Source organism: Diadema antillarum, unplaced genomic scaffold (assembly GCF_040938485.1).
Source record: "Diadema antillarum isolate AM-2024a unplaced genomic scaffold, OU_Dant_1.0 seq00001703_RagTag, whole genome shotgun sequence".
Lineage (NCBI taxonomy): Eukaryota > Metazoa > Echinodermata > Echinoidea > Diadematoida > Diadematidae > Diadema > Diadema antillarum.
Genome location: NW_027272393.1, coordinates 184129 through 211913, shown reverse-complemented (window position 1 = coordinate 211913; position 27785 = coordinate 184129). Strand labels below are relative to the sequence as shown.

General features: G+C 38.7%; 2 protein-coding genes across 2 annotated transcripts; one reads left to right on the top strand and one right to left on the bottom strand.

Moving 5' to 3' along the window:
- The first annotated feature begins 7684 nt into the window (after positions 1-7684).
- LOC139711784 (UV-stimulated scaffold protein A-like) lies at positions 7685-17619 on the top strand. The gene is made up of 4 exons (XM_071623638.1): positions 7685-7731; positions 14127-14223; positions 15292-15532; positions 16148-17619. Exons 1-4 carry the CDS (start codon positions 7717-7719, stop codon positions 16245-16247), a joined length of 453 nt encoding a protein of 150 aa, XP_071479739.1. The 5' UTR covers positions 7685-7716; the 3' UTR covers positions 16248-17619.
- Positions 17620-20906: 3287 nt separating this feature from the next.
- Positions 20907-27765, bottom strand: LOC139711787 (dihydropteridine reductase-like). Its single transcript, XM_071623640.1, has 6 exons — positions 27679-27765; positions 24902-25091; positions 23595-23735; positions 22317-22425; positions 21707-21790; positions 20907-21090 (listed from the first exon to the last, which is right to left on the bottom strand). Exons 1-6 carry the CDS (start codon positions 27763-27765, stop codon positions 20991-20993), a joined length of 711 nt encoding a protein of 236 aa, XP_071479741.1. The 3' UTR covers positions 20907-20990.
- Between the last annotated feature and the right edge of the window lie 20 nt (positions 27766-27785).

Below are 27785 nucleotides of genomic sequence, written 5' to 3'. Positions count from 1 at the left end.
CTTGCTCCCTTAATGAGGTAAGCTGCCAATTAGAGTGGCATATGGACAATAGTTCTCATAACTGTCATTGAGGTCAGGGACATGATTGGATAATCATCACCAAAGTTGCAGGAGTACATGTATGTAGCTGCAGCTCAGAAGGGAATGGAATATAAATGAATACACTCATGCACACGCACACACACAAAGACACCATGTTTATTTCCTTCTTTGCTTACGAAATTGTATTGTGTCTGCACTCATATTTGAAAGAATGCTCAGATTTAGAACAAAGGATGTATTTTTGGTCAGCCAAGTGTCAAAACAGTCCAATTAGCTGCCAAAGGGCATGTAGGGAGGGATTTAATGCAATTATTGTGGAAGAAGGGGAAAACAGAGTTTCATGTTGGACACACAACAAAAGAGGCTGGTCATACCGGTCGATGTAAACATCACCTTACCACAGAGAGAGCGGAGGGGAAGGGAGGAGGAGGAGGGGAAGGGAGGAGAGGAGAAGGGAGGAGGAGGAGGAAGAGGGAGAAGTGGAGGAGAAAGAGAAGAATAACAGGTGGTGGAAATTTTACCTGTCCTCATGATCTCATGGGATGGTGTTCTCTCTGTTCACCATGTAGCGGGCAGGGAGGAGTGAGATTCTAGACATGTCTCACAAAACAAGACAAGGCTGGAAAAAGGAATGGTAGAGGAGGAGCTGCAAATGTGATGATGAGGTTGAGATGGCGCCTTGGAAAAAGAAGAGGGGAAAAAATGAACACAGGTTTGCCTTGTGCTGCCTCTCTCTCTCCAGCAATGTGATATGGCACGAATTATTGAAATTTAGGCATGTTGGTTTCGGAATCACCGGGTGAAAAAGCTGTTGGCGTTAGCAGAAGGAGTGTGATGGGTGGTGGGGGGGGGGGGGGTGAGACCTGCCTCGTTAGGGATGACCTGTGGCTGCCATTCCATAATCTCCGACACCTGTCCCTCCACGTGAAACAGGAGACCAGAGTGAGCTGGGATTGGTCAACATCTGAGATGATCCCTGCAGGTTGACCTTGGTGAGAAATAAAAGATGTCTGGGTAGGTCAAGACTTAATCATCCTTGACTCCTTCAGCCATGCATGAAGGCCGGGTCTGCATCCGAGCATCGCCATGGTAATCAAAACTCTCGCGAGATGGAGAGCAAAAAAAACTGCACATCTTCGCCCTCAGATAAAAAATTATTTGTTTAGATGGAGAGGACGGACTGAAACATTTCAACTTCATGTTTCACATTTTATGTCCAATCTACCCCTTATATTCTCCATGGAAATGAGTCCCAAGAAAGTGTTGATTTTGTCCTGTCTGTCAAATTGTAAAGATTATTGTGTTTGAATGACCTCAAGGACAGATGCCAGCCTTTAAAGACTTTTTGTGGTTTAAGAAACAGAATCAGAACTGATGTTGGACTGATGAAAAGGGGGGAATGAACTTGTATGGTGAATGACAGATGTGTTAGGTTTTCCATGTAAGTCTAACTCAGACAAACTGTGGCATCTCTTCTGAAACCAAATCAAATCTGTGAACTGTCCAGTTTTAAAGCGCAAGCTTCTGTCTGAGCGGAAACCTTTGTCCTGCCGCATTTTTGTGCAAGAGAGATAAATGAGGTTGAAGTGGATGCCCGAGAAATGTCTGCTATCTATAGTGGAGAAGAGAAAGAGGAGACATATGTATGTCTATGTTTACATATATATTAATGTTGAGAGGCAATGTTTGTGCAGTCAATAGGAAAAGGAAGAGAAGAAGAAAATTGGAAACATGGAGATATATGAATATGGGAATATGAATATACAGGGTCAGGGAAGATTGGCTGCAGGAAGATACAGAGAGATATAGAAACATAGAGACATGAATATATGTGGGGGGGGGAGAAAAAGAGAGTTAGTGCTGCTAAAGGAAGATAAAATAGAGGAATATATATATATATATATATATATATATATATATATATATATATATATATATATGTATATATATATATATGTATATATATATATATATATATATATATATATATACACACACATATAGAAACTTGTACATTTTATATGAAAAGTCAAAGCAAGGAAAGAGGCAAGCGTGCACCATTCTGTGTCATGCCTAACTTCAATAACCAGTTTGAAAGGTACCAAACTCAGAACTTGGTAGACCGAGGGTCAGTAACCTTTCGGCATGTGTGTCTGCCTTTACCTGTGCCGAAGCATCAATTTGTCAACTGCAATTTACATGCATTCCTTGTCTTCCAGATATAGATCCTGCGGGCGTGCAGACTGTCGTGTCATCCACCCCCATCCCAACCCCTATCCCACAACTGTCCCACCCCCGTCCCACCCTATCCTATTCCCATGCACTGAAGACAATTCAGACTTGCTTGTTTGCCTGCTTGAACTTGACTTGGTGTGTATGTGTTTATGATGGTGGTGGTGGTGTGTGGTGGGGGTGGGGAACCCGTTTACAATTTGCTCATGAGAAATTGCTCAAATAAGTTTTTCGACACTGCTTATTGGAAGTTTGGAGAGACGAAAGTGGATAATGGTAAAGCTGCCTTGCGCAGTACTAGATTCTCTGAATGGGTTAGGATACAATAGAACTGTTGCTCCTTTCTAAACATGTAAGCGGCTGCAGCTTGTTTTTCATGATCTCCAATTTCACGGGGGATTCTTGTTCCTTTTCTCCCTTTCTCTGCTTACTCTCTCCTACCTCCTGTCTTACTGGTCCGTTCATCTCGGATTCCCAAGCGATGTCCCACATTATGGAGGCCAAGGTGTGGGGTTGGGGAAGGTCGTTGGCTGATCTTTTTTGCGGCGGCCCTAATGCCACCCTCATCTGGAATTAAATGTTGGTCTCGCTTTGCACCACGACTCGGGCTCACCTTGATCTTGAATTACGGGTCCCCCCCCCCCCCCCCCAGACCACGTCTGCATCATCCCGACACTTACCTTTCTCTTCCTTTCTGAGGGTTTGCTTCTTTCTGTTCTGTTTTATAAGTGCTCTGGCATGTCCATACATGCATGAACCACCTACGTGTATGCCAAGCTAGCAGATTTAGATATGAACATATTGTGTGTACGTATATCAAAACAGTGATTGCAACATTTGGTCTTCGTTTTGTACCATTTGGGATTGGGTGTGATGATGCTCAAAGCTGCAATGAAACAAGATACGGTGTAATAAGTAATTCAACCTCTTCCTAGCAAGGCAGCTAGATTCATTGGTCTAGGACATTACCTTGAGGAAAATTGATGTGGCATTTCGAAGCAAGCCTCCTAAAGGTGAATGAATGCAAAGAACATTCTTTCATTGATGGCTGTAAAGATCTTTTGTCTTTTTTTTTTCAAGCCCTTAACTCAATTTAGAACACTGCCTTCTCTACCCTGAGAGGGGTTTTCATTGGCTGCTGAGGGATTTTACATAAACAAGGTAGACATTTGTAATTGTCGTTCTGGACATTCCAAGCTAAGTTGGGGTTATATTCTGTATAAGTTTGAATACAAACTTAATCACAAGTCCCCAGGACATGTTTTTTTAAATCACATTTGGCCGATCACTCTCTCGCTCTCTCTCTCTCTGTTGTTTTGCTCAGATCTAGGTTCAAGTGTGAATGGTTTGATCTTGAAAATGCAGTATAAGAAGTTAAACTTTATTTTCATTTCACTGTCACCATAGTGTGTTGTTCGTGTGCATAAGTGCTCTTCTGTGTAATTGTGTTGAGGGTTGCACAGTTCTATTCATCTATTATTGTTATTATATATATATATATATATATATATATATATATATATATATATATGACTTTTTTTTTTTGGGGGGGGGGAATGGGACATGATGTCAGTTATGCTCCTTGAATGTGGAATGTACCTTGTAATCAGTGGTTGGTATAGATACAGAGTTCTATCTGTTAATGTTTAGTCACTCTTAACATGCTTAGTAACAGTTTAAAATGCATTGCAGGAAACATGAATGCAAACACGTTTCTTTGCAAGTGTGAAAGCCCTGACTGGCTTACAATTTCAGCGGTTGTTCTCTTCTGAATCCTTGCCAAGTTCCTTTCAAGCCTTGCTGTGCAGTGCTATTGTTTGCAAGATGCCATTCCAAATGTCCTGCAGGAATGTACTGATGGGGGTTTGATCCCCAAACCTTCTTTGTTCAGTGCTCACTCACTGTGATGCCATGATGCCGTGTTTCCCAATTTTTGTGAGTCATTACTCTTTATGTTTTGCTTTCATCACTATAGTGGTTTCATATTGTGTTTCAATTATCACATCTATATGTTAGGAATCAGTTTGTTTAATTTTTTTTTTTTGTATTTGGCAGCATATCATAGAGAAGTGTAAATAGTCTGAATATTAAACATCTTAAATTCATTTTCAGTGTGAGCATTAGCTTTATTCAGATGTTCAGTATTATCTGAGAGGTGTATAGGCACTCATGCGATTTGATCCTTGTCATTCACTACACATAGAGAGGGTTGGAGTAGTGTTACGGCAGGCAGCATTTAGTCTGGAATTGTCCATTACCCTCAATGCCGATTGTAACCTTCGGGGTAGGCAGCAGGTATTGGAAAGAAGAGATAGTTTTACGGCATAATCAAATAATGCCTCTACCTCGCAGTGTTCCTCCGTCTCAGGTATGCTTTCTTGCCATTGTCCAAGATCCTTACTTTGTGTTTCTATTTGTTACAGACTTGTCTTCTTCTTCTTTTTTTTTTAATTCCTCTAAAACGGAGACAAGGTGATACTGTCATAGTTTCAACAGTTTTTAAGTTGGATTGGATGGATTTCTCACTTCAGACAAGCTGTCCTTGCCTATTGAATTGTCTTGAGCACCTAATTTAAAGAAAGCTGTGTGAGGTTTGTTTTATGCTTATTTTTCACAACAGACACAAATAGCTGAGCATCTGTCAAGGCTTTTATCTAGTCACTGCATAGTCAAGTAATCTATATAAATGGTCTATAGATCCTGGAGAATGATCCTTCAAGAGAAATTCTACTACAAAGTCAAAGTTTATCATTTTTGGTATTCTTTTTTTTACTTCAGATTTTCATAGTCATATTAAAAGTGGTCAGCACATTTTGTATATCTTGATGAAGTGAAAATTCACATCAGAGTATTCAAGTGCCTTTTTAACTTTAGCTTTGGTATCTAGTGCCATGGGTGTAATTTGATAGGATTTCTGCTGCTCTATCTTATGCCGCTCCCATTATTTGCATGTACACTATAGACCCTGAAATTTGGTTTTGATACTAAATCATTGATCACCTGTTACAGTGTCACTGACAGCTCATTAATCAATGTAATATGGATATGTATACAGATAAGCTGCAAAAATATGTATCCTAGTATCATGTAACACTTTTTCTAATACCCAAGAGTCATTGTGAATTGATCATTTTCATTTCTTTAATTGTTCATGCACAATGGAAAGAAGCAAATTGGAACATTTGTGTGAACAGAATAATAAGTTTGTCTAATAGTTGGATTGTTAAAAATGAGAATCTGAAGTGTTAACAAAGGTATGAGAAGTAATTATGCAGTATGTATAACTAAATGAAATTATATTACTTTGTTACATTGTATATTACCATATTATTCACTGTGGTTTTATCATCATTGATTAGAATCAAGTAGGCCCTACTGCCTGCACCAAACACAGTAATGAGTCAGCAACTCAATTACATTCATACCCATGGCTTTTGTTCTTGATTGCAAATATAGCTCCATATGATATCTTTTTCCAAGTCCATTCGTGGAAAGTTAACATAAGCAGTGAACGAAGATGACACATTCTCTTCATTTTAGCCGTGGTTATGAAGTAGGCTCCTGTGAAACCATAATGGATGTAAATCAATGCGTGCATCATTCATATGCATTGAATCTATGGGTAGCAATTGTGATGTTCTTTGTTCTGATGTTGGCTTACTCAATTTTCATCCATCCATCCATCAAAGGACCTACGTCATTCCTCCAAAGGGGAAGAAGAAGCTAACGGCAGAGGAAAAGGAACGGGCGGAGCTCCTTAAGAGGGCTCCTGTGGTGTCCTTTGGAACTGACCTTGCCTATTGGTCAAACCCGGAGGACATTAAGGCCCCGGTCATCCTGAGGTCAGTCAAGTCTAACTGCATTGTCATCCACCTTTGCTGCCACCTCTTTCTTATTTCCAGCAGTATTCACAGAAGTGATCATCCCACAGGCCAAGAGTGAATGAGATTTTGGAAGTGGCAGAAAGAATGTGCTGTTAACAAGGCTTTGCACTTTATTTTGTCATCAAAACAAAGGTTACATTTCATTGAATAATTGTAACAGCTCAATTCAACCATGTATCAGTAATTGAGTAGGTGAAATTAATTCGTATGTAACATATTGTGAAGTATTGTAGCTACTAAGGATGTCTAACAAGTTAGTAGAAAATCAGTGAAAGATGAATGATTATATTTGTGTGTGTATGTGTGTGTGTGTGTGTGTGTGTGTGTTTGTTTGTTTGTTTGTCTGTGTGTCTGTATTTTTGATTAACAGAATGCATTTCCCCCTTCTCCAGACCTGACACAGATGCAAGAACGTGGATATCTCACGTTGACAATGAGGAGGTTGTTATCGAGGTATGTCCAAAATATCTGCATTCCAGCAAGATTTACAGAGTGACTTATGCAGCTTTGGGCAGGAAATAAAGAAAGCCTCATTGTACTTGTTCCTTTCCCTGATTAGCACTTCTTTTGGCATGATTTCTCCTGGATATAAAATGTTTTTACTCCAAGAGACCCATATTTCTGTGGTTTGATGTTTATTTTGACTTCTACTATTCATTGTTGGCATTTCATAAGGTAGAGTAAAAAAAAAAATGAAACCTTGACTACAGCTTTCAAAGAGAAGTGAAGTAACAGAAATAGGGGAAAACAAGATTTCATTTGCTACTGTTTCTTTGAGGTAGTGTATGCTGCTTTCACAATTGAAGGTACCGTAAAGGTATGCTATTAGATATAATTTTCTTTGTAGACTTATTATCATTTCATTGTTCATGAGTTTGACATTCATATATAGATTGCTTGTCACTTTCACTCAGGTGAAGCATATTTTCATAGATGCCATTTACAATGTTGAATAGAAGAAAACAAGTCAAATAATAAAAATGTGGGTAAAGATTGCCAAGGGCAAGAAAGACATTCTTAAAACAAACACAACACAACAAACAATAAAGAGTTAGATAAAATGCTAGGTGCAGCAGTAGCAAATGATTGATGAATTTGACCCATTGAGGACGAGTCCCGAGTATACTCAGGCAAGTGTCTATGGGAAATGCGTGTTGTAGCAAAATCAGTCTGTCTTTAACAGGTTAAAACAATCAAAACTATGAGGAAGATGAGAAAGAAAGAAAGAAAAAAAAAACCAAAAAGTACAATGTTGGTAAGGAACCTATTTCTCCAAAATGAGTATAACTGATTTAAAGATAACTGTTGATTTATTTTGGGTGGTTGGATTCTGAATGGAAACGTGAAATTATGTCTTCCAAGATGTCAGCAACAGAAGAATGTTTAGTGACATCAATCTTAGATGTCATCTCTGTTTGCATTTCATTCATTTGTTGGCATGAACACACAGTCCATTAAGGATGACCTGAAGACCCGAGTCATGAACTTCACCGGCTCCTTCAAACCTGTCAAGTGGAAGTGCAGGGCCCCCCTCCCCAATGGTTCGTTGTGCGAGAGGATGGACAGACACAAGGTTGGTGTGGAAGAAATGCCACCTCGGGGGCCCTCTGAAGTGTGTTTTTTTTAGGGCATCAAAGGGCTGTTAAGGATTATGCAAAGTATCATGGACTGGAGTTTCCTAAAATGTCAAGTTAGGCCCAAAGGTTAATGAAAGAAGCAAAACAAAGCTAAAATAACATTTACTTAATGCATAAATTCATAGAAAGTGCATTTTATTTGTACTGAGCGTATCCGGGCACTTACCCCCTGGGCAACTACCCTCCGGATAACTACCACCCGGATAATTACCCCCCAGGTCTATTCCCCCTTAGGGCAACTACCCCCCGGACAATTACCCTCCTAGGGTAATCACCCTCCAGGGCCATAACCCCCTAGGACAACTACCACCCGGTCATCTACCCTCCTAGGGCAACTACCCCCAAGGGCAATTGCCCCTAGGACATCTACCCCCTGGATATCTACCCCCTGGGTAACTACCCCCTGGATGACTACCCCCCGGATAACTACCCCCCAGATAACTACCACCCGGATAACTACCCCCTGGATAACTACCCCCCGGATAACTACCCCCTGGATAACTACCCCCCGGAGAACTACCCCCTGGGTAACTACCCCCCGGATAACTACCCCTAGGATAACTACCACCCGGATAACTACCCCCGGATAATTACTCCCCGGATAACTACCCCCAGGATAACTACCACCCGGATAATTACTCCCCGGATAACTACCCCCAGGATAACTACCACCCGGATTACTACCCCCCCCCCCCATAACCATACCCCGAACCCCCCCCCCCCCCCTCCTGATACTTACCTACTGGACAACTCTCCCTCCCCGCCCCCCGAAAGTTACCACCCGTTGTAATTTTTCCATAAGTTCATAACACCATATCAGAAGATGCACCTTTCTCTTACACTGTCATCATTTGTGACCCTGCACCTCAAAACAAACAAAAAGTCGCCAGATATGAATTTTTGTAGTCAAGACCATATTCTGAAAGAGCAGACTTTAAGCTTTAAAATGATGTGTAACTCAAATCAAATGGACTCCCCTAACCTATCTAAATATTGGAAAGAAAGCACAAACTCAGGAAAAGTGGGAACTGAGAAAAGAGGCTCTGAAGTACAGTGTCTATTCAAGCGCTTAATCTTTACCAAACCGTGCTGGCTGTGCGATGAATGGGACAAAAAACAGGAAGTAAACCACCAGATTTACAACAATGAAGGGATTATCAGATTAAACTGAAATTAAGCATGCCTCATTAACACATTCTGTCCATAATCAATGCCAATTTTCAAAGCAGTATAGCGCTATCCTTTCTAAAGTTATTAGAGTTGAAAGTGAAGAGTGTGGACAAGGTTTTTCAGAAATGAAAAAGGGATTCTAAAGACACGCCTAATCACACTACTCTACCAAAAATGTTTGAGATAAACTGCTAAGAAAACACACTTTCCTGCCCGTTTTATGATACCAAATTTTAGCATATTGTAAAAGAAGACCCGCTCTTTCAGAAAATATGAAAAAGTCAAGTTCGGCTAGGTTGACCCATTTCACTTATTTTCAGTCCTCACGCAAAATCAGTGTGTGCGACTTTATGTTCGTTTTGAGATGCACGGTCACATTTACTATTTTGGCTTGTCATTTTCTACCGTTATAACACATTAGACGATAAACATAAGAAAAGGAGAGTTGATTCATATTCCGTTAACATTAGCGAGGGACCCTTCGATATAAAGCCATAATTTCTGATAGGATCCGGGCACGGTTTTATGAAAGGTATCAGTCCTGACAAGCTGTCAGTTCCACACAATTACCAATCGTTGGAGGTCGATCAAAGCAGGTCCATGGTAACAAGTCAGTGACTCAAGCTTATCAATCAAGCAGAACCCATGGTTTAATTGAAATTATTAGAGACTAAGAAGATGTCATAACTGGCAACTTTTATCAAACGGTGCCCTAATCTGTCATAAGAGTAAAATTACAGCTTGTTTTACATACAAGTAGAATTGTGCTAGTTTTCAAATTAAATGTTCTCGACACTTTAAGAGGAAATCCAGTTCAAATATAAGTTAGTCTCATTAGAAAGAGTAAAATATTACGAGTTTAACGGTATTTCTTTTTTTTTTTTTACAAAACACCCCTAGTTGTTAACAAAGTTTTTTGTCCTGCACCCTCTTTTTGAATAGATCTATAGAGAGTTGTAGTTGACAGAATCGTTTTTACATTATAGGGCTGCTCTGTTTTATCCCGGCCATTCCAAGAGTATTTTTTTTTTCACAAAAACTTGAATCCTTCTTAGAATAACATGCTCTTTGATATTTCGTAAGGGATTTCTGATTATCTCACCCAAAAGATGTTTAAAACCTGAAGTTAGGTCTCGACCAAAACCAAATGATATGATTTTTTTTTTCAATTCAAATAGAAAACGTTGTTCGAAAATAACAATGAGAGACGTACTTTTCTGGGGGAGAGTTATTGTAAGAGGGGTGATTGTTTGGAGCCTAATTTTAATAAGGAGTACTTTTCAAGGGAGGTAATGCTCTGCGGTGATCATACCAAGGAGGTGACAATCTCTTCCCACATTCTTGATATACTAGTTGTTGTGCCCAATAATGCAGTAGGGCAATTCTGAAATGAGCGTTAACGGTATAACACTAAAATAGTTACAAAATTGATGAAACAATACAAAGAAAGCACATTAAGACAGAGACGAAGTACACAAATAATGATACAGTGCACCCCCGTTACAACGAACACGGTTATAACGAAATTTCGTTATAACGAAGCAAAACTTCTGGTCCCAAAATTATCGCCATTATAGTCTATGTACAAAATTCGCTTATAACGAAGACAGTTATAACAAAATTTTCGTTATCACGAAGTCTTTTCTGAGCGCCACTGACAAAGAAAAACAAAAGAAATGTGCTCCGTTGTAACGAAATGCGGATCGCATTCGAAAATGCATAGCGGAACAAGCATTTTTAAAGCGTCTCTGCATGAGCGAACGCATCATTAAATGTTCACTCCCGTGTATCACGCAGTTTCCGAGTGGAACTTGCGTTATTGTAATACAATAATCTGAATTCAGATAAGGTTTGTTTCATTGTTCCGAAGTCCTTTAATACAAAACACACAGATTCTGATACAACTAAATGTCCGTTAGTTCGGAAATGAAAGAGGGTTTGTTATTAAGCACATTTTGGCGTTATTCCAAAGGTTCGTTAATCCGATAATAAAATATGGTCCTTATTTTTATTCTTATACGGTTCGTTAGTCCGAAAATGACAGGAATTCAAAACGTTCGTTAATCGGAACATTACAAAAAGTATCGTTAATCCATGGTGGAAAAAGGAGAGTACACTAACAAAGCTTAAGAATTGCAATTCTTATAATCGTCTTAAGATAAATAAATCTTCGAAATAACAAACCTTTCTCATTTTTTTTTCATTAACAAAATTTCTTCGGAATAACAAACCTTATTTAATTTTCGGATGAAAAAGCCTTCGGAACAACAGACTTTCTGAATAGTGAACCTTTCTCTTTTTTTGATTTATAAACCTTCAGAATGACGAACCTCAATTCATTTTCAGATCAACGAACCTTCGGAAAATGAGCAATATATTATTTTGATCTACTCTCTAAAAAAAAATCGAGTGAAAATATTCACTCTTAAAGGAGTGAATACAAAAAAGAATGAATTTAGAGTGAAATTGGAGTGAATTTTGAGTGAAAATGTTCATTTTCACTCGTTTTGGAGTGACCTCAGGGATCACTCCTAAATCTTCGAGTGATCCCTGAGGTCACTCCAAAATGAGTGAAAATGAACATTTTCACTCAAAATTCACTCCATTTTCACTCAAAATTCACTCTTTTTTGTATTCACTCGATTTTTTTTAGAGAGTAAATTATGAACTCTCGGAATAATGATTCTGCGGAAATGCGAACCTTCACATAAACAAACCATCGGAATCCCGGGGATGGCGAAACTTCGGAATAAGGAGCCTTCGGAGTAACGTACTTTAGTAAGAAAAAAAACCTTTGGAATAGCGAACTGTAACCAAATCGTACATCGTCATTTCTACACATGTGTGACAACACAAACAACTTTATGCTCTTTTTAAAATGTAATATTTAAACGAAATTAAAAAGGTAATCTCCCATTTCACATAGCTTTCCAGCGTATTATGAGGATTCAACAAACAGAATTTTTTATGCGTGGTTTCCTTCTTTTCATTATACATTGCATATTACATTTGTTCGGTTATAACGAAATTTCGTTAAAACGAAAAAAAAAAAAACTGCCGGTCCTGAGCATTTCGTTTTAACGGGAGTGCACTGCACATGAACACACACGAGATAAATCCCTTGTAATGAGAGAAAGAGGAAAGGTGAGTTATGAATGACAGGAACAGACTACTTTCACGGTGGACAGAGAAAAGCGAGAGGGAAGAGGAAGATGATGGGTCAAAACCAGGGCACGTGAGGCATGAGATATAAGCGCCTCAAAATAAAGAAGTGTTACATGGAGTTGTGGTAAACGATAGACGATTGTGGTTAAAAAAATATTGCAAAAATTTTAACTCATTCTGAAGCGTAACATTGTGTTATGAGTGGTTCACAATCTACAAGCTTTGCTTTTTAGTGGACCTCTCTATTCTTTCTTCCTTTTTTTTCAACTGAAGCATGACTTTGTATTATTTTTTTGCCAGTATGCGCTCCTATGTTTACTGATACCATTTATTAATTAAGACAAATGTTCTTTGTTTATGATGTATAAAACCTGATCTATCTTGTGTTACGTTTTTGTTGAAATAGAAAAAAAGAAGAAGAATGAAAATAAATGAATTGAATTGAATTGAAAACATTTCTTCAAAATGTCTTTAGTTCAATGGTAAAGGCATTCAAACTTAAAACTTTTTTTATACTATACTATCAAGAGAAATCCAAAATTTCGCAACAGTACAAGAAAATACAGATTTAGCGAAAATAGTTTTGGTTAAAGGCATTGACATTTACTGGATTACCGGGTAGGATATAAAGGGACAGCTTCGTTTTTTTTTAACATAGAGTCAAAATACAGAGGGAGAAATTAAGCTTGTACATAAATTATCCTAAATGCAAACGATTCAAATCGTAAATCCTTAAGATGTTGTTTTCATAAGATGATGTATCAGTATGGCATCTCCGTGATTCCTGGCAAATAATACAAAGAACTTCGTTTCCTGTAGTAATGATATTCTTTTTATTAAAAGTAAGATTGGGGGGGGGGGGGTGGGGGCAATGACCCGGGAGGTAGTTACCCAGGGGGTAATTGGCGTGGTGCACTGTCCTGGGGGTAATTTTCCTCTTGATAGTTATAGGGGAGGGGGAGTTGTAGGCCTACTTATCCGGGGTAATCATCCATGGGAAGTTATCGGAGGGGGTAGTTATCGGGTGGAAGTTATCTGGGTCTAGTTTTCGGAGGAGGGTGTAATTAACCTGGGGATAATTATCCTGGTGGTAATTATCTGGGGGGGTAGTTATCCGGGGGGGTGATTATCCGGGGGTAATTATCCGGGGGGGGGGGGGGGGGGGGTAATTATCCGGGGGGTAATTATCCGAGGGGTAATTATCCGGGGGGTAGTTACCCATGGGGTAGTTCTCCGGGGGGTAGTTACCCAGGGGGTAGTTATCCAGGGGGTAGTTATCCGGGGGGTAGTTACCCAGGGGGTAGTTTTCCGGGGGGTAGTTATCCAGGGGGTAGTTATCCGAGGGGGTAGTTATCCAGGGGTAGTTATCCGAGGGGTAGTTATCCAGGGGGTAGTTTTCCTAAGGGGGAATTGCCCTAGGGGGTGATTGCCCTGGGAGGGTAGTTGTCCGGGGGGTAGTTGTCCTAGGGGGTAATTACCCTGGAGGGTAATTGCCATTGGAGGGTAGTTGTCCGGGGGGTAGTTGCCCTAGGGGGGAATTGTCCTGGGGGGTAATTATCCGGGTGGTAGTTATCCGGAGGGTGGTTTTCCAGGGGGTGGTGTTCCTAGAACCGTACTGAGGTATGTGTGTTTATGATTGTGAGATTGTGTGGCACGCTCATGGCTTTACCTGGGTTGGATGCTGACCAATTGCTGGTTTTTCCATAGACACTACAGTGCTACCAACCCCTATCAAATACCCAATATTTAATGAGTGTGGAGTACTGTTGATCAAGAAGCTGAAATTATTTTTATGTGAGCTTTGTGTAGAGATGAAAATGAATACAGTGGTAAAAACGGGGAGGAAGGCCTTGCGCCACGGTGATTAAGTTTAATATGACTTTTTCCTTGTATTTAATGTTAAAATGCCAAAGTCAACACACCAAAACAAATTAAAATTGCACATATACTTATTAGTAATTTGTTTGTTTGCTTCTTTGTTTGTGTTTTTTGTCAGTGTCCTTTCCATGGGAAAATAATACCACGAGATGAGCTTGGGAATCCTCAGGACTCCAGGCCATTGGACGCACCCAAGTCAGAAGCAGCCGCACAAGGTACAATTGATTACTGTATGAGCTGAAATTTTTGCGGTGGTTTTATTTTAGCGAATTTCGTGAATCGCCTTCGAACCATGGAAATAACAACACGCAAAAATAACAACGCGCGAATAACTAAGTTCAGTTAGACCTTCGCAACCGCGAAATTAACAACACGCAAAAATGTACTCCAAGTAGCAATTCGCCAAAATATCTGTATGCAAAAATTTCAGCTCGTACAGTATTATTTTGTTATATAATGTATATAATGTTTAGTTTGTATTGTATTAATGATAATGGCAATAACTCTTTTGGTACTATTTAAAGTTTCCATGCATAGTTTTTTTCATGTTTGCATTCAACCCGTTGAGGACGAGTCCCAAGTATACTCGGGTAGGTGTCTATGGGAAATGCGTGTTGTAGCAAAATCAATCCGTCCTCAACGGGTTAAGAACAACATGAAGTATGGCATTTTAGATCAAGTCAGCATCTTGTAGATGACTGGAAATGTACTTTCTGTTTTCATAAATACAGTAGGCAACTTCCGTTTGCCTTCTAAAAGGCAAGACTTTTTGCTGCGAGTTAGTGGCTCCCAGGAATGAAAGTACAAGATTGTGTCAAATAATTATGAAGTACCAATGCAATGGATGGAAATGAAAGACACCAAAATAATTTGCTCTTTTCTGATGTGAAAATATATTTCAAACTTGAATTCAACTTACACTCAGAAGAGAAAGACAATATTTGTATTGTGCTATTACGCAATTTTGATGGCCCTGTTGTGGTGAATCCTGTTTGATAAAGTGTGATTACCATGAATTTAGATGATCAACTACAATTTTTTTAATGTTCTGTGATTTTTTGCATGTATACAACAAACATGAAGGTGGTCTTTGCTGGTCTGAAATTCAATTCACCTTTTATGCATGGGTTATTATGTGAGCATAATGTATAGTGAACTGTATCAGTAAAATGTGAGAGTGCAGTGTATTGTAGAGCAGACATACAGACAGAATTACCAAAGCTTGTGTGCTACTAGCACTTTTCAAACAGATATTGGTTCTGATAACTCGCTGTCAAATTTAGAACATCCAGCAGCATGGCAGGATCCAGAACTGCTACGAGACATCGAGGGTGCCACGGGACTGGACCTCGGTTCATCGTCCTCCTCCTCGTTGGGAAGAGCCGGGGGTGCCGGGAAAGGAGGGAAAGGGAAAGGCTCTGGCAAGAAAGGCAAAGGAAAGGCCAAGAAGTACCCGGGCCTGACCGACATCAGGAAGATTGAGAACACATCCAGAAATCGGCTGGAAAAGCGCATTCTGAGCAGGTAAAGCCGCACCTTGACGTGTCACAATGTGTCAGGTTCTCCAGAGGCATCCGTGCAGTGATGTGATAAGTGTCTGTTTGACACCTCCCTGCCTCCGCCACCTCCCCCCCCCCCCAATTGTTCTCATAGAGTGAAAATGAAGTAGTAGTATGGCCTACCTCAGTAACGCTTCTACTTTTGAGTGCCAGAGGGCTCAGTGTTTAGGGCTATACTCCCCCTGCCCCTGGAGTGACTATGCATTTCTGCCAAGAAGAGACACATTCTCATTTTAAAATATTAACGAAATGTGGAGACATTGAATTAGCAGTGTTAAACCTTTTCATTATCATTGCAGTGAATCACTTAGCAATGTTGCCAGGATTACTTTTTATTTGACGTATTCAGAATTTGGTTCTTGAATCTGAGGAAATGTGGATAATGTGATACCAACATTGGTAGTGCGCTGTGTGCACATTCTCTTTGAATGTGTTATTTGCTACATTTCCAAATTGAGACCAATGAATGCTTTTGTTGACAATGCTTATGAGTTGAAATGACTGCTGTGAAGTAGATTCCATGTATTCCATTTCTCTTTTTCTCATTTTGCTTTTGTGATTTTTTTTTTCTCACTGCCAGGCAAGCCATGAAGAGAGTCGCTGCGGCCATGAACAGGGTAGATCAGCGGAGGTACATGGACAAGTTTGGTAACAACTTCAACTACTCCATTAAACAGTGACCCACCAACAGCTGGTGTGGGCACCTATCTTACATCCCCATTACTGACAATAATTGAACTTGGTTGCCATGAGAGTGCAGGGCTTGTTTTTACTTAACATTTTTCCAGTCTTCTATACTCCATGAAATTCATATACAAGGTGATTTTTCGAATTGATACTTTTGGTTTTGATCACAATGGAAGCGCCTAGACTCATATAGATGTTTTGTTTGTTTTGAGCATGATCTTACATTTCTCACAAAATAGACTGCAAGAGAACAAAAAATTAAGTCTCATGCATTTTGTCATAATTCCCTATGTCAAATTTTGTAAGTAAGATGTCCAGTGTACTCTTTTTTATGACATTGGATGCTCCTGTTTGTGCAATGTATATTCAGAAATATTCAGAAATGGAAGCGTCTAGACTCATATAGATGTTTTGTTTGTTTTGAGCATGATCTTACGTTTCTCACAAAATAGACTGCAAGAGAACAAAAAATTAAGTCTCATGCATTTTGTCATATTTCCCTATGTCAAATTTTCTAAGTAGGATGTCCAGTGTACTCTTTTTTATGACATTGGATGCTCCTGTTTGTGCAATGTATATTCAGAAATGTTGGCAGGATAGTTTCTTGCCTATCTACTGTAGGGAATTTTATGTATGAAATGTCAGTCTGTACATGATTTTCTTTGTAAAAAATGATTCATGTGCCTCCTCCATAACCACAATCAGGAACATAACTTTGGAACCACCCTGCTCCGGCAGACAAGGGAGAAAAACAAAAAGGGAAGTACAATGTATCTGAAAGTCCTTCACATAAAATAACACGTTACTCTTTGTGTGTACACAGTATGAACAGCATGAGAGAAATTTGTGAATATTGTATGAGTAGTTTGCATTTGAAACAAATTTGTTGATTAGTTTATGTGAGTCACAAACAGACTTTGATTGTTCTGATCGAGTACTAGTATTTCTCTGTTACTCTGGATGTAAGGCTGTTGAATGATCGTCTTCCTCCTTCTGTCTGTCTATTTATCTGTCTGTTTCTCTCTCTCTCTCTCTATAATCTCTACCTCAGCATAATTGTACTACTGCTAATGCAGCAGACTATAAATTGTATACCGGTACGTTATATTTTGAAATGTTTTGTGAGTGCCACATTTTGCGAGCACACTGGCCAAATGTGATAGTCAAATAATTGTTATCCATAGCAAAACTCGAATTCCACCCACTGAAGATAATATAAGACTATATTTTTGTGTTACAGGAGGCATTTTGGGGGAATTTATTGATTGTGCGAATACATTGTATCACTTCAGAGATGATACTCCTTGTACAATTATTTGGATGCAGCATAGAATAAAATGAGATCTCTCCAGAGAGAAAGGTGAAATAGTCCACAGCTATTTTTTTTAACCTACTTTCCATAAGCCATTATTTGAAATGGATCATTGCATATGTGTATGTATCTAATATAGATTGTAAACATAAATAGATATGAAGTTCTACTGCAATGTACATTATATGTATTTATAGATATGAAGTACTGTAAATTTTATATGCAGATTGTGCAGACAGTTTGTAAATTTGTAACACTTCATGCGATCCGAACATTTTAATTCTGATCCTGCAGACCTTGCTATGAGAAAGATATACCATACCATGACAATTTAGGATAATGCCATCTACTGTTGTCACTGCAACAACCAATTATCATGTGGGATTTCTACTTGTTGCCATGGTGACTGAAATAACTGTAGGCATTGCAACAGGGCTGTGTTTATCTTTTTGTATGATGTGCAATAAATGATGACTTCTTGATCTAACCACATTATGTAACAGGACTGTGTATTCCTCCACCCCAAAGGGTGCAGGAGATAGGCATATTCAGGTTGTCCGTCTGTCTTCTCATCTGTAAAAGCATGAGATATATTGGTTTTTATCTGTATTGCTGTGTCTTTCATTTCCTTGTCCTTCCACACGTTTGCACAACTCTCCATCTGTCTGGGTGATGTCCATAATGGCCATCAGAGGAGCTGCTAGAGATAAATTTATGAGAGGTTGGGGAGGTTGGTTGTTGCTGTATATAGAAATTCTTTTTGGATGGCAATCTCATCTCATTAGTTGTACATGTACTCTATGCAGTCAAGCACATTACGACAGAGACATATGGACATGCACATACCCACACACACATTTTCTACAGTGTACAGTATATGTGCCTCATGTTTGTGTATATGTGTGTATTATATATATATAAATATATATATATATATATATATATATATATATATATATATATATATATATATATATATATATATATATATACATTATATATATAAGTACATGTATGTAAGTGTGTTTGTGTGTATATAAATGTAAATACACCTCTGTAGGTGCATTTTGTATGCATTCGTACCACACGTAGTGTGCGTATCCCTTCCCTTCATACACCTGACAGGAACACAAGCACAGTACCAAGGTACATAGCGGAATTTTACTGTAGATGACTGGTCACTGAAATGCACATTTGGCATTGAAAATTCATGGTTTATTAGTGATTTCCATATGGCGACATGATTTCATATTAAGGGGATAAAGATATGAATAGCATTCATACAACATGAATCTCTCCAACATGGGGCAATCTACAAGGCTCAATATTTCATGATTGACATTTTCCAAAGGCTGCAAAGAACACAGTAAGACGTGTGCAATCGAATACAGTACTGCCATCAAATGATTACGGAGTATTCATATAAAACATAATACAGAACAAAAATTATTAGGAAAAGAAACATGTCATTTCAGAGGTGCACAAGAATTGAACAAAAATGGAATGCAAGTGAAGCTGGCTCTAATAGAGAGATTGAATACACAGGGACAGGTAACATGCATTGCAGTTATAACGTGAACAAGAATACATTACATTTAGTGCACATAGATTGTGCTTGACAATTTTTTAAAATGGACACGGCAAGCAGATTTGAGCCTTCACATCAACATGCCTGGTAAGAGACACTTGGGCATGATTGTCTGCACTTCTTGATTTTACTGTCAATCAGACATGTTCTAGTGCTGCTTTGCTAACCCATCAAAGACTACAGGCATAGTCCTGAGTATACTTGCGCAAGTGTCAATTGTAAGTGCATGTTGTGGCATAATCGACTCGTCCTCAACTGATTAAAAATCCTTTTGATACTGAATACTCGTTAAGTTAAGCATTTGAAATAGGGACATTGTAAATGTACAATTAGGTAACAACTGGAATTCATGCATTCTTCTGTTGCAACTTTGTAATCTGTACATCAAATGAAAACTGTACAGTGAGTTTTGCAGGACCTCTAACCCAATGTCTGTATTTATCCCCCCAAACAGGACACATCTTATCTTTTACTCAATATTTCTGTTTGAATTTCTTAACACTGAATGGCTCTTTGACCTCTGTGGGATATCACATCTCATATCAAACTTGCAAGTATGAGGAGCCTGAGAAGTCACAATAACTGCAAGAAATTTTCCATCTTACTTGATTTTCTTTTAAAGGGAAGATAATGATTTGCATGGAAATTTGGCGATGCAATCAGACATCGTGAGATCTGGACCCTGTTTTATGAAGAGTTAAAATTGATTATAAAGTTGATTTCTATCGTAAGTGTATGGCAGCCTGTGTCTTCAGGAAATTTAAAATCGATTACATCTTTGGATAAAACATAGCCCTGGCTAAAAAATGAGCATTTTCTTTTTTCAAATTTGTAACAACTGATTACTTTGTGTCACTAAATAAGCTACACCTTGCAGAGCATACAGTCTGTAGATAAACTTCTGCAAAATCTGTTCTCCACTGCAATCATATATGTAGCAACCACAACACTCGAAAGTACATACATATGCTGAAAAAATAAAAGTTCATCAATGAAAAATCATGTGTACCTCTGGAACGAACAATCTGTACATAAAAATATTTGAACAGATAGCAGCATCTTCAGACTTCTATCACATAGTGATAATGTTATTTGATACCCATCTTTGTGGTGAAATTTGACAGTCCTCCCACTGACACAAATCATAGCTTGTGTTCATGCATCTCGACTCATAATTGAAAATGATTTAAAATCAAATCATATAATGCATCAAAAACCAATCCAACAAAATTTGATTAGCCATGTTACATCCAGAAACATACACACAAGTATTTATACGTACAACACAAGTAACCTTTAAAGACCTAATGTTTCACAGGGGTTAATACAACACACGTTGTAATAGCAACTGCTACATTTACAATTCATATTCTCTGCCCACTTTACCCGGTAAACACGTATGTCAAATCTTTTCTATAAAGTTGACTGGGTCATGAACTACATTCTTATAATCAGCACTTGTGCATTTGCACATCAACAGATGAGAGACTCTCCCTAAGGTGGACCATAATATCATACTTTCTACACATACGGTTCAAGACGTCTACTGTGTCTTAAAAAACACCTTTGGATTTTAACTTTGACAATACCAAACTGACAATCACCCACAAACATCGCACCAGTTGACCATCACAGCTAACGGTAGTACTTGAAAAGAAAAACACCCTCATTTCCACAGATGAAACCAAAATGTAGACTCTCCATTATGAAAATACTGGCATGATTATTACCAACAGACATTGAACATCAGAGGTAACGGTACTTGGAAGGGAGATACACTCAGTTGCATGGATTGGAGGTGGCAGACACACCGGATGCACAGCTTGGGGTCACTTCTTAGGAGACGACCAGTTCAGTGTTCCCTGCTTTGGTAATGAGCTGGACAAGAGAGCCAGACGCTGGACGCTCCTCACCCTGCGACCACTTGAAGAGGAGTCTGCAAAGAGAAAGAGAGAGCATATGAGCATCATGTGCATGCTTGTGTGTATCTGTGCATGTGTGTATGAAATCGTCATCCATAAAATTTTGATGCAGAATATGTGAGAATTCACATGTGAGGGCAACATACTTTTTTAGAAGAGAAATTCCAGTTTACCGGGGACCTCTATACTAAGGAAGACTTTTGTTTGTCTATTTTTGCTTTAAAAACACATGCTAATGATATAGCTGTTGCATGGCTACAATTTCTGTGAAGAAAAAAAAAAAAGAGTGAACAATTGATGGTGGCATTTTTGGAAATTATCAAATCCATCAATTCTGTGGTCAATTTGTTTTGTTTGAGTATATTTTTGATAATATGATACTTCCAATGCTTAAATCTTCCAAATTATTAGGTCCACTGAATCAATACTGTTTGGGGAGCTTTGCTCCATGATCCTTTTAGCTGATAAAAAGGATATAGAGCATTCCAATGTGTCTCACATAAATACTTATTGACTGAAGACTACAATCTAAAACTAAACACTGGAGAAATCTCAGAACTGAGGAAAACCAGGCAAGTATTGAGGGCCCCCACTAAAGATTCTGTCTGTCCTTGTATTGATGTTACTTACTCCGCCACATACTCCAGGGTCGTCCATGAGGAGAAGTCGGCATTGGCCATGAATTTCCTGTTCATGGGAGTATCCAGAGTGACACTGTGGAAGAAAGGGGAGAAAGTCTACAAATAACTGTTTGAATATCTCGTTTCATATAGAAGGCAGGACATGCTTGGCAACTGTGTGGCTCAATCACAAAGTCAACTCTGCATGGAATTGCCTTTACACAAGTCCTAATTTATGAAATATCATGCTTGCAAAATACATGGCATATAAAATGAATGAGTGGCAATTTTGAGCTGCAGTGACAATATTTCTTTTTAAAGGCTGTGACTTTTATGAAGAAAGGGAAAGGCAATATTGCAATGACACAACTGCCACAAGGCAGATGCATATTCTCCTCAACAGTGATAACATATCATAATGCTAGTCCACTTGGGGGAATTATTGTGCCTGCATATTCTAATGCAAAGAGAAGATTCAAAAAAGGAAATACAATGCTCACCCAAGATCTAGAATCAAATATATATCACATGCATGGGTGTTCATATCTGTTCACACCTGCTCGAGTCTGCTGTGTGAATAATTTCCCCTAATCTTTTCAAACTCCTCCTATTCAACTCACGGCAAAATTGCAACAGCAGTTGAGCCAGCTGGAAGTCCACTATTCTCCATTCCAAGACCTTTGGTCAGTTGGTGGACAGCTGCTTTGGCCATTCCATAACCCATCATACCTGTTTGAGAACCAGAGAATGAAAGATTATTTCAGGTTCCCTAACCTTTTATCTTTGACACAAAGTATCACTAAAATCACAGCCAATTCTATATGCTTTCAAGACAAATTTACATATTTCATCTTCCATTATGTTGCCAATTATATGTCCCAGGATAAGCTAAGGAAGGAAACATCATCCATTGCTTGCAAGAGGTATAAGTGTAAAGGCTCCAGTTTAGATACATGTATACTACTAATACTAGTAACTAGGTGGGCTGTTCTCAGAGTCTGATAACACGTAGACACATTTTGCCATTCTGCCGAAGGACAGCAACCAATGTCTGACAACAAAGACTTGTGTATTGGGAGTGGACATCATAAGAGTATTAAATCAAAGTGCAGATTGAAGAATCATGTCACCAATATTGCATCTGTACACCATTTTTATTTGGAGTTATTTTTGTGTTTGCCTATTAACTGAATTCATCAATTCATGTATTTGTTCATTATTGTCATTCAGTTTTTTCTATGGGGTACAGGTAATCTTATAGCTACACCTATTCTTTCTGTGGCATTTCAGTGAGTATGAGTACTCTCTGTCCTAAAACACCAAGTCTTATACACCTGACAGACTTCAAACATTGCAGCTCACAATGTATATAACTGCTCTAGTGGTAGTTACTGTACACTACATTAGTCCATCCCAAGGCATCAGGTTAAATGCCCAAATGTGGCTCCTAAATTCCATCTCAAAAACATTCTTTGTGCATTTTATGGTTTGATACATGAGATGCTACTGTATTGTCATTGTTGTAGTTGTTGTAGAACAATAGCCAATTTGTATGAGAGGCTTACACTTTCTGAGGTGGAAATTCTTTTTTTTTTTTTCATTCATAGTTCTTTTTAATCTAATTTCCTGTGTGTCATGAGAGGGCTTTATCACACAACCAGATCAGTTCAGAGCTCAACGGCGCAACGAGCTAGACAACAGTCACTCATAGTGTCTTTATGAAAACTACCAAGTAACTGTGCAACAAAACATTATTTACATTACAAACAGCAAATATTCCACATGATAGGCCAGATTAAAGTAAATGTTTTTTTACTACAGAAACTTAGCATGGTGTAATGGCTCGGAAGGGTTGAACTATCAATGGACTTGACCCAGGAGTTATTGCTTCTCAATACCTGGTGTGCCGTCCAGAGCAGGTGAAGCTCCTGTCAGCTGTAGCAGCCCACCCTCTTTCAGGTGGCGTGCAGCCAGGCCAGCTGAGATGGTGGAAGTCCAGCAGCTCTGCTTGAACATGAGGTCAGCATTTTTCACAAGGTCTACACAATATGACACAGAGAATCTTTGGTCATTCACTTTATGTCTGTAAGTTATACCTTACACTTTATTCAAAAGGTTAAAGAGATGGTTATAGTATTGGTTGAGGTGAGGATTCAGCTTTTAATTTTTCACAAGATACTTTAAAAACCACTTCAAGAAGTGTTAAAGAGCATACAATTTCAAGAGGAATTCAAAGTTTATTTGATGAAAATCCATTCTGAAATGGGTGAGATATCAAAAAACAAAGTAAATCAGAGTGATTCTAATGAAAGGTGGGTCCCACCATTTATTAGAATCACTCTATCGTTTTGTTTATCTCAGCCATTTCAAAACCAATTTTCACCAAATATACTTTGAATTCCTCTTGAAATTATATGCCCTTTCATTATTTCAAGAGGTTTTTCAATATCTAAAAAAAAAAAAAAATGGTCATCATCATAAAATGTTGGAAACCTGAATCCCCATCTCAACCAAAACTGTACCATCCCTTTAACAATAATTAGCATCATTATTCATACTTACAGGTACACCCAGGTCATATTTTTCATCCTCTTCCTCTTTTAATCTCCTTCTCCCTCTTCTTTCTTCTCATCATCATCATCATCATCATCATCATCATCATCCCCTATCATCATCATTCCTGTCATTGGTAACATACTGATCTGATCAGAACTATACTGTTCATACTGTGCCAATTAGAATAGGTGTAACATTGCTATACAATGGTTTCAAAATATCTCCTCTTCAATGCAAATTGGTAGACCACAAAACATTGTCTACTTGCACTGTGCACAACCTCAGTATGAAGAAAGACGAATTTAACTGTTATTTATAATATGTCTGTGTGCTACCACAGTATATGAGAGGCATTAATGACTTTTTTCACAACAGAGACTAGATTAAGACGTAGAAAAGAAAGAAAGAGAAAACACACACACACACACACACTGGGGAGATGATTCTATCGAACCACTAGACTACCATAAGAGATCACAAAGTCTAAGCAAAGGAAAAGGAAATAAAGCCTACATCACACAAATTACACTGTATTGACTTGTTGGGGATTTAAATTATATGCAAACACACTCAGTGTGCCACATTCATATGAAGGAAAGCAATCAACTGTGCAACTCTATCTTGTTCCCTAAAAGGGGTAATTTTGCACCTTTTGATTTTGCACTGCCTCCAGCCCAGCCACCTGCCACGCACAGGATGGCATTCAGTTTTTCTCCAGCAAGGGCATCCTCCACTTTGGAGTAAACCTCTTCCGACTGTTGCGTCCATGCATTCAGCTCTGATATGATAATGTTGGCATCTGCCTGCTCGTTTGGTGCCAGGTCAGCTGAGAGAACCCACTGTATCAGCAGAGATTCAAGAAAACAAACTCAATAGAATCTAATATTGCCTCATTTATAGGCAGTAATACTAAACAAACATTGTAACCTCTTCCAACATCACCTAAATTTGCAGGAGCTAGATTGCCATTAAAATTGTGAACATCAGTTTTTCTTTTTCTGATATGACTTTTCATGACATTAATATTCAAATATTTTACAACAGCAGTAATCCACTGCATTGAAGAACAAAGCAATATAACTTCTGACTTCTCTCTCTGTACCATCAACATTAGCGCACCCCCTGTCCGGTTGGCCAGTGCCCAGGGGTGTTGGGCAGTGCTACTGAACAAGAGGAAGAAATATGTGCAGGTTTAGAGAGGAATAATCATGTGTCAAGAGATAAAAATGTTATTAGCACAGACACAGAATGTTAAATCTATATAGATTCAAATTTGTGTGATACTAGTAACACATAATTTTAAAACCACTCAATCATTCATGGTAATATAAGAGAAGAGCCTGTAGACATATACAACGTATCGTTATAACAAATGCTGTCAATCAATCTTGCTGATAGTTGCATGTGTGTGTGTATGGGTGCATATCCCCTATCTATAGATAAAGTGGAAGTTACTTTCAACTGCTTTGGGAAGTAAGGGTACTCTTGCACCTGATTGGACCTTTTCATCAATGAATGAAATGGCCCGTGCCACAAATAGGCACCCTGTCACAAACAGGGATAATTAATCTCTTTATATATACACCCAGTTCTATATAGACATGACAGGCTCCAAACAAATTCAAATCTAATTTATCGGAATGTAAAATGGCCTACAAATGTAGATCTGTTTAGATGTATAATATTAGAATCTCACAGAGTCTATTTCTACTGCATCCTTCTTTGCTTATTCAAGCGCCCAAAATACCCATTGGCCATCAGTAATTTGCTGCCATGTCCCTTGCACTGGCATGAATGCCCCTTTCAAAATCAAACCGTTCACAGCCACAATATTTTGTTACTGGCCTGACTGTCTAGGCATACAAGATTTCTTTGTATTTTTCTAGGGACATTTAAAAGCACAGTGCAGTGATGAGACCGGGAATAAATCTTCCCCCTAAATACTGCAACAAAGTACAGCATCTCTCAAATAATTTTCTCACATTGAAAAATAATTTTTCACATCTAGTGCATAACCTTGTAGCCAGGAGGCAGTAACCTTTGCCCTCCTGTTAAAAAAAAAAAAAAAAAAAAAGTATGGAAACGTAGGAAGAGTGAGAGGAGACAAGGAACAATGACAATGGAACATCAGACTCAGAGCGTCTGTGCTTAACTGGGGATGGGGGAAACTCCATCCTCCCAGCTCCCTGAACCCTCCCCCTTAGGGAGCTTAATATGTAATTCACGGTATCGCCAATTCACAGAAAAATTCAGCACATACACTGAAAAGCCGTCACAGATGCACTGTGGGATTCCTCAGAGCCATTGTCGCTTCCAGTTAGTTCCCATGCAATTCAATGCAATTTTCATCTGCTTTTCTTTCATTACTGCTTTTTTCTTTGCTTAGAACTCAACTAAAAAAAAAGAGTTTTAAATTTCAAAATTTTACTGATATGCAGTCACTGGTCATGGTTCACGACTGCAAGGCTTCAATGTGCTGGTCACATCATGAAAACCGAAGAAATTTTCAACAAAACATATCCTGGGATAAAAACGGAATGTGATTCTGAGTGCATATGCTGCCAAAATTGAGGCAAATTTGTCCCCTGAGCCACAGGTGAGCTATCCCATATAATGCATCTAAAAATGCTGCTCTGTGCACGGCACCTACTGTTGGAGATACTGAATTCACATAATGTTTGACGTACAACACATGATATGGCTGACATTAAATAAAGATAAGTCCATGCATGATCCAGCAAAAAGTTATGGTTGACAAGTAATGTAAGCTGCCCATGATTCGACCACAATGGTAACGCCGTCCAAAATTTTTGACTACCGGCTACATGTAAATTTAATGTAGAAACCTAGATATGCTTTTGCGCACGCTCGTGCTCAAACTTAAATTGGAGCAGCTGGTGCTGATTTAATTTAAAGTATGTGAACAATGCGCACTATGAAAATAGAGCTAGGTGAATTTTGTGCACACTTTCCAATTTAGCCTCAGTGCCCCTTTGAGACTGAGTGGATTAGTGCCCCCTCATCAGATGGTCTTGACTTAAGTTATGACTGACTGCCCCACTCCCAAGCTGGAACTTGACCCAAATTTGATATTTGAGGCCTGTAATTGAAATTCATATCAAATTCCTGTCCATCTAACATCACTGCCCCTCGGTACGAGTTATCAACGTTATTTGTCCTCCATTCTTGCTTTTCCTGTCATGTAATCCTCGAGTCAAGTCAGTATCCTGAGGAAACAAAATAGATTCAGAAACTCAACAACAAAAAAATAATAACCACAAGTACAGCAAAAATAGCAATAGTTGGGACTACTATACAACGGGTTAAAACTGGCACATATAAATTATAGTTTTTGGGTATCATCCACGACTCAGATGGAGCACATGTCACACCACTATGTTAGGAATTGTACATAGAAGTTATTACCCAATTCTTTGCTTCGAAAAAGTTCACTAATTGTGAACCAAGGGCTCCTTTTCCACCGTACACGAGAACACGAGCAGTAGCAGCCATCTTGATGTCGAAAGTTCAGA

What these genes read in the sequence shown, in the direction of transcription:
- LOC139711784 (XM_071623638.1), top strand. An exon ending in GTCAGAAGCAGCCGCACAAG is followed by an intron (nt 14,224 to 15,291) that starts GTACAATTGATT and finishes TGTCAAATTTAG; the next exon opens with AACATCCAGCAGCATGGCAG. An exon ending in GAAAAGCGCATTCTGAGCAG is followed by an intron (nt 15,533 to 16,147) that starts GTAAAGCCGCAC and finishes TCTCACTGCCAG; the next exon opens with GCAAGCCATGAAGAGAGTCG.
- LOC139711787 (XM_071623640.1), bottom strand. Translation starts at nt 27,765, where the DNA reads ATGGCTGCTACTGCTCGTGTTCTCGTGTACGGTGGAAAAGGAGCCCTT. An exon ending in TTTTCGAAGCAAAGAATTGG is followed by an intron (nt 25,092 to 27,678) that starts GTAATAACTTCT and finishes CTGCTGATACAG; the next exon opens with TGGGTTCTCTCAGCTGACCT. An exon ending in TGCTCTGGACGGCACACCAG is followed by an intron (nt 22,426 to 23,594) that starts GTATTGAGAAGC and finishes GTTCTCAAACAG; the next exon opens with GTATGATGGGTTATGGAATG.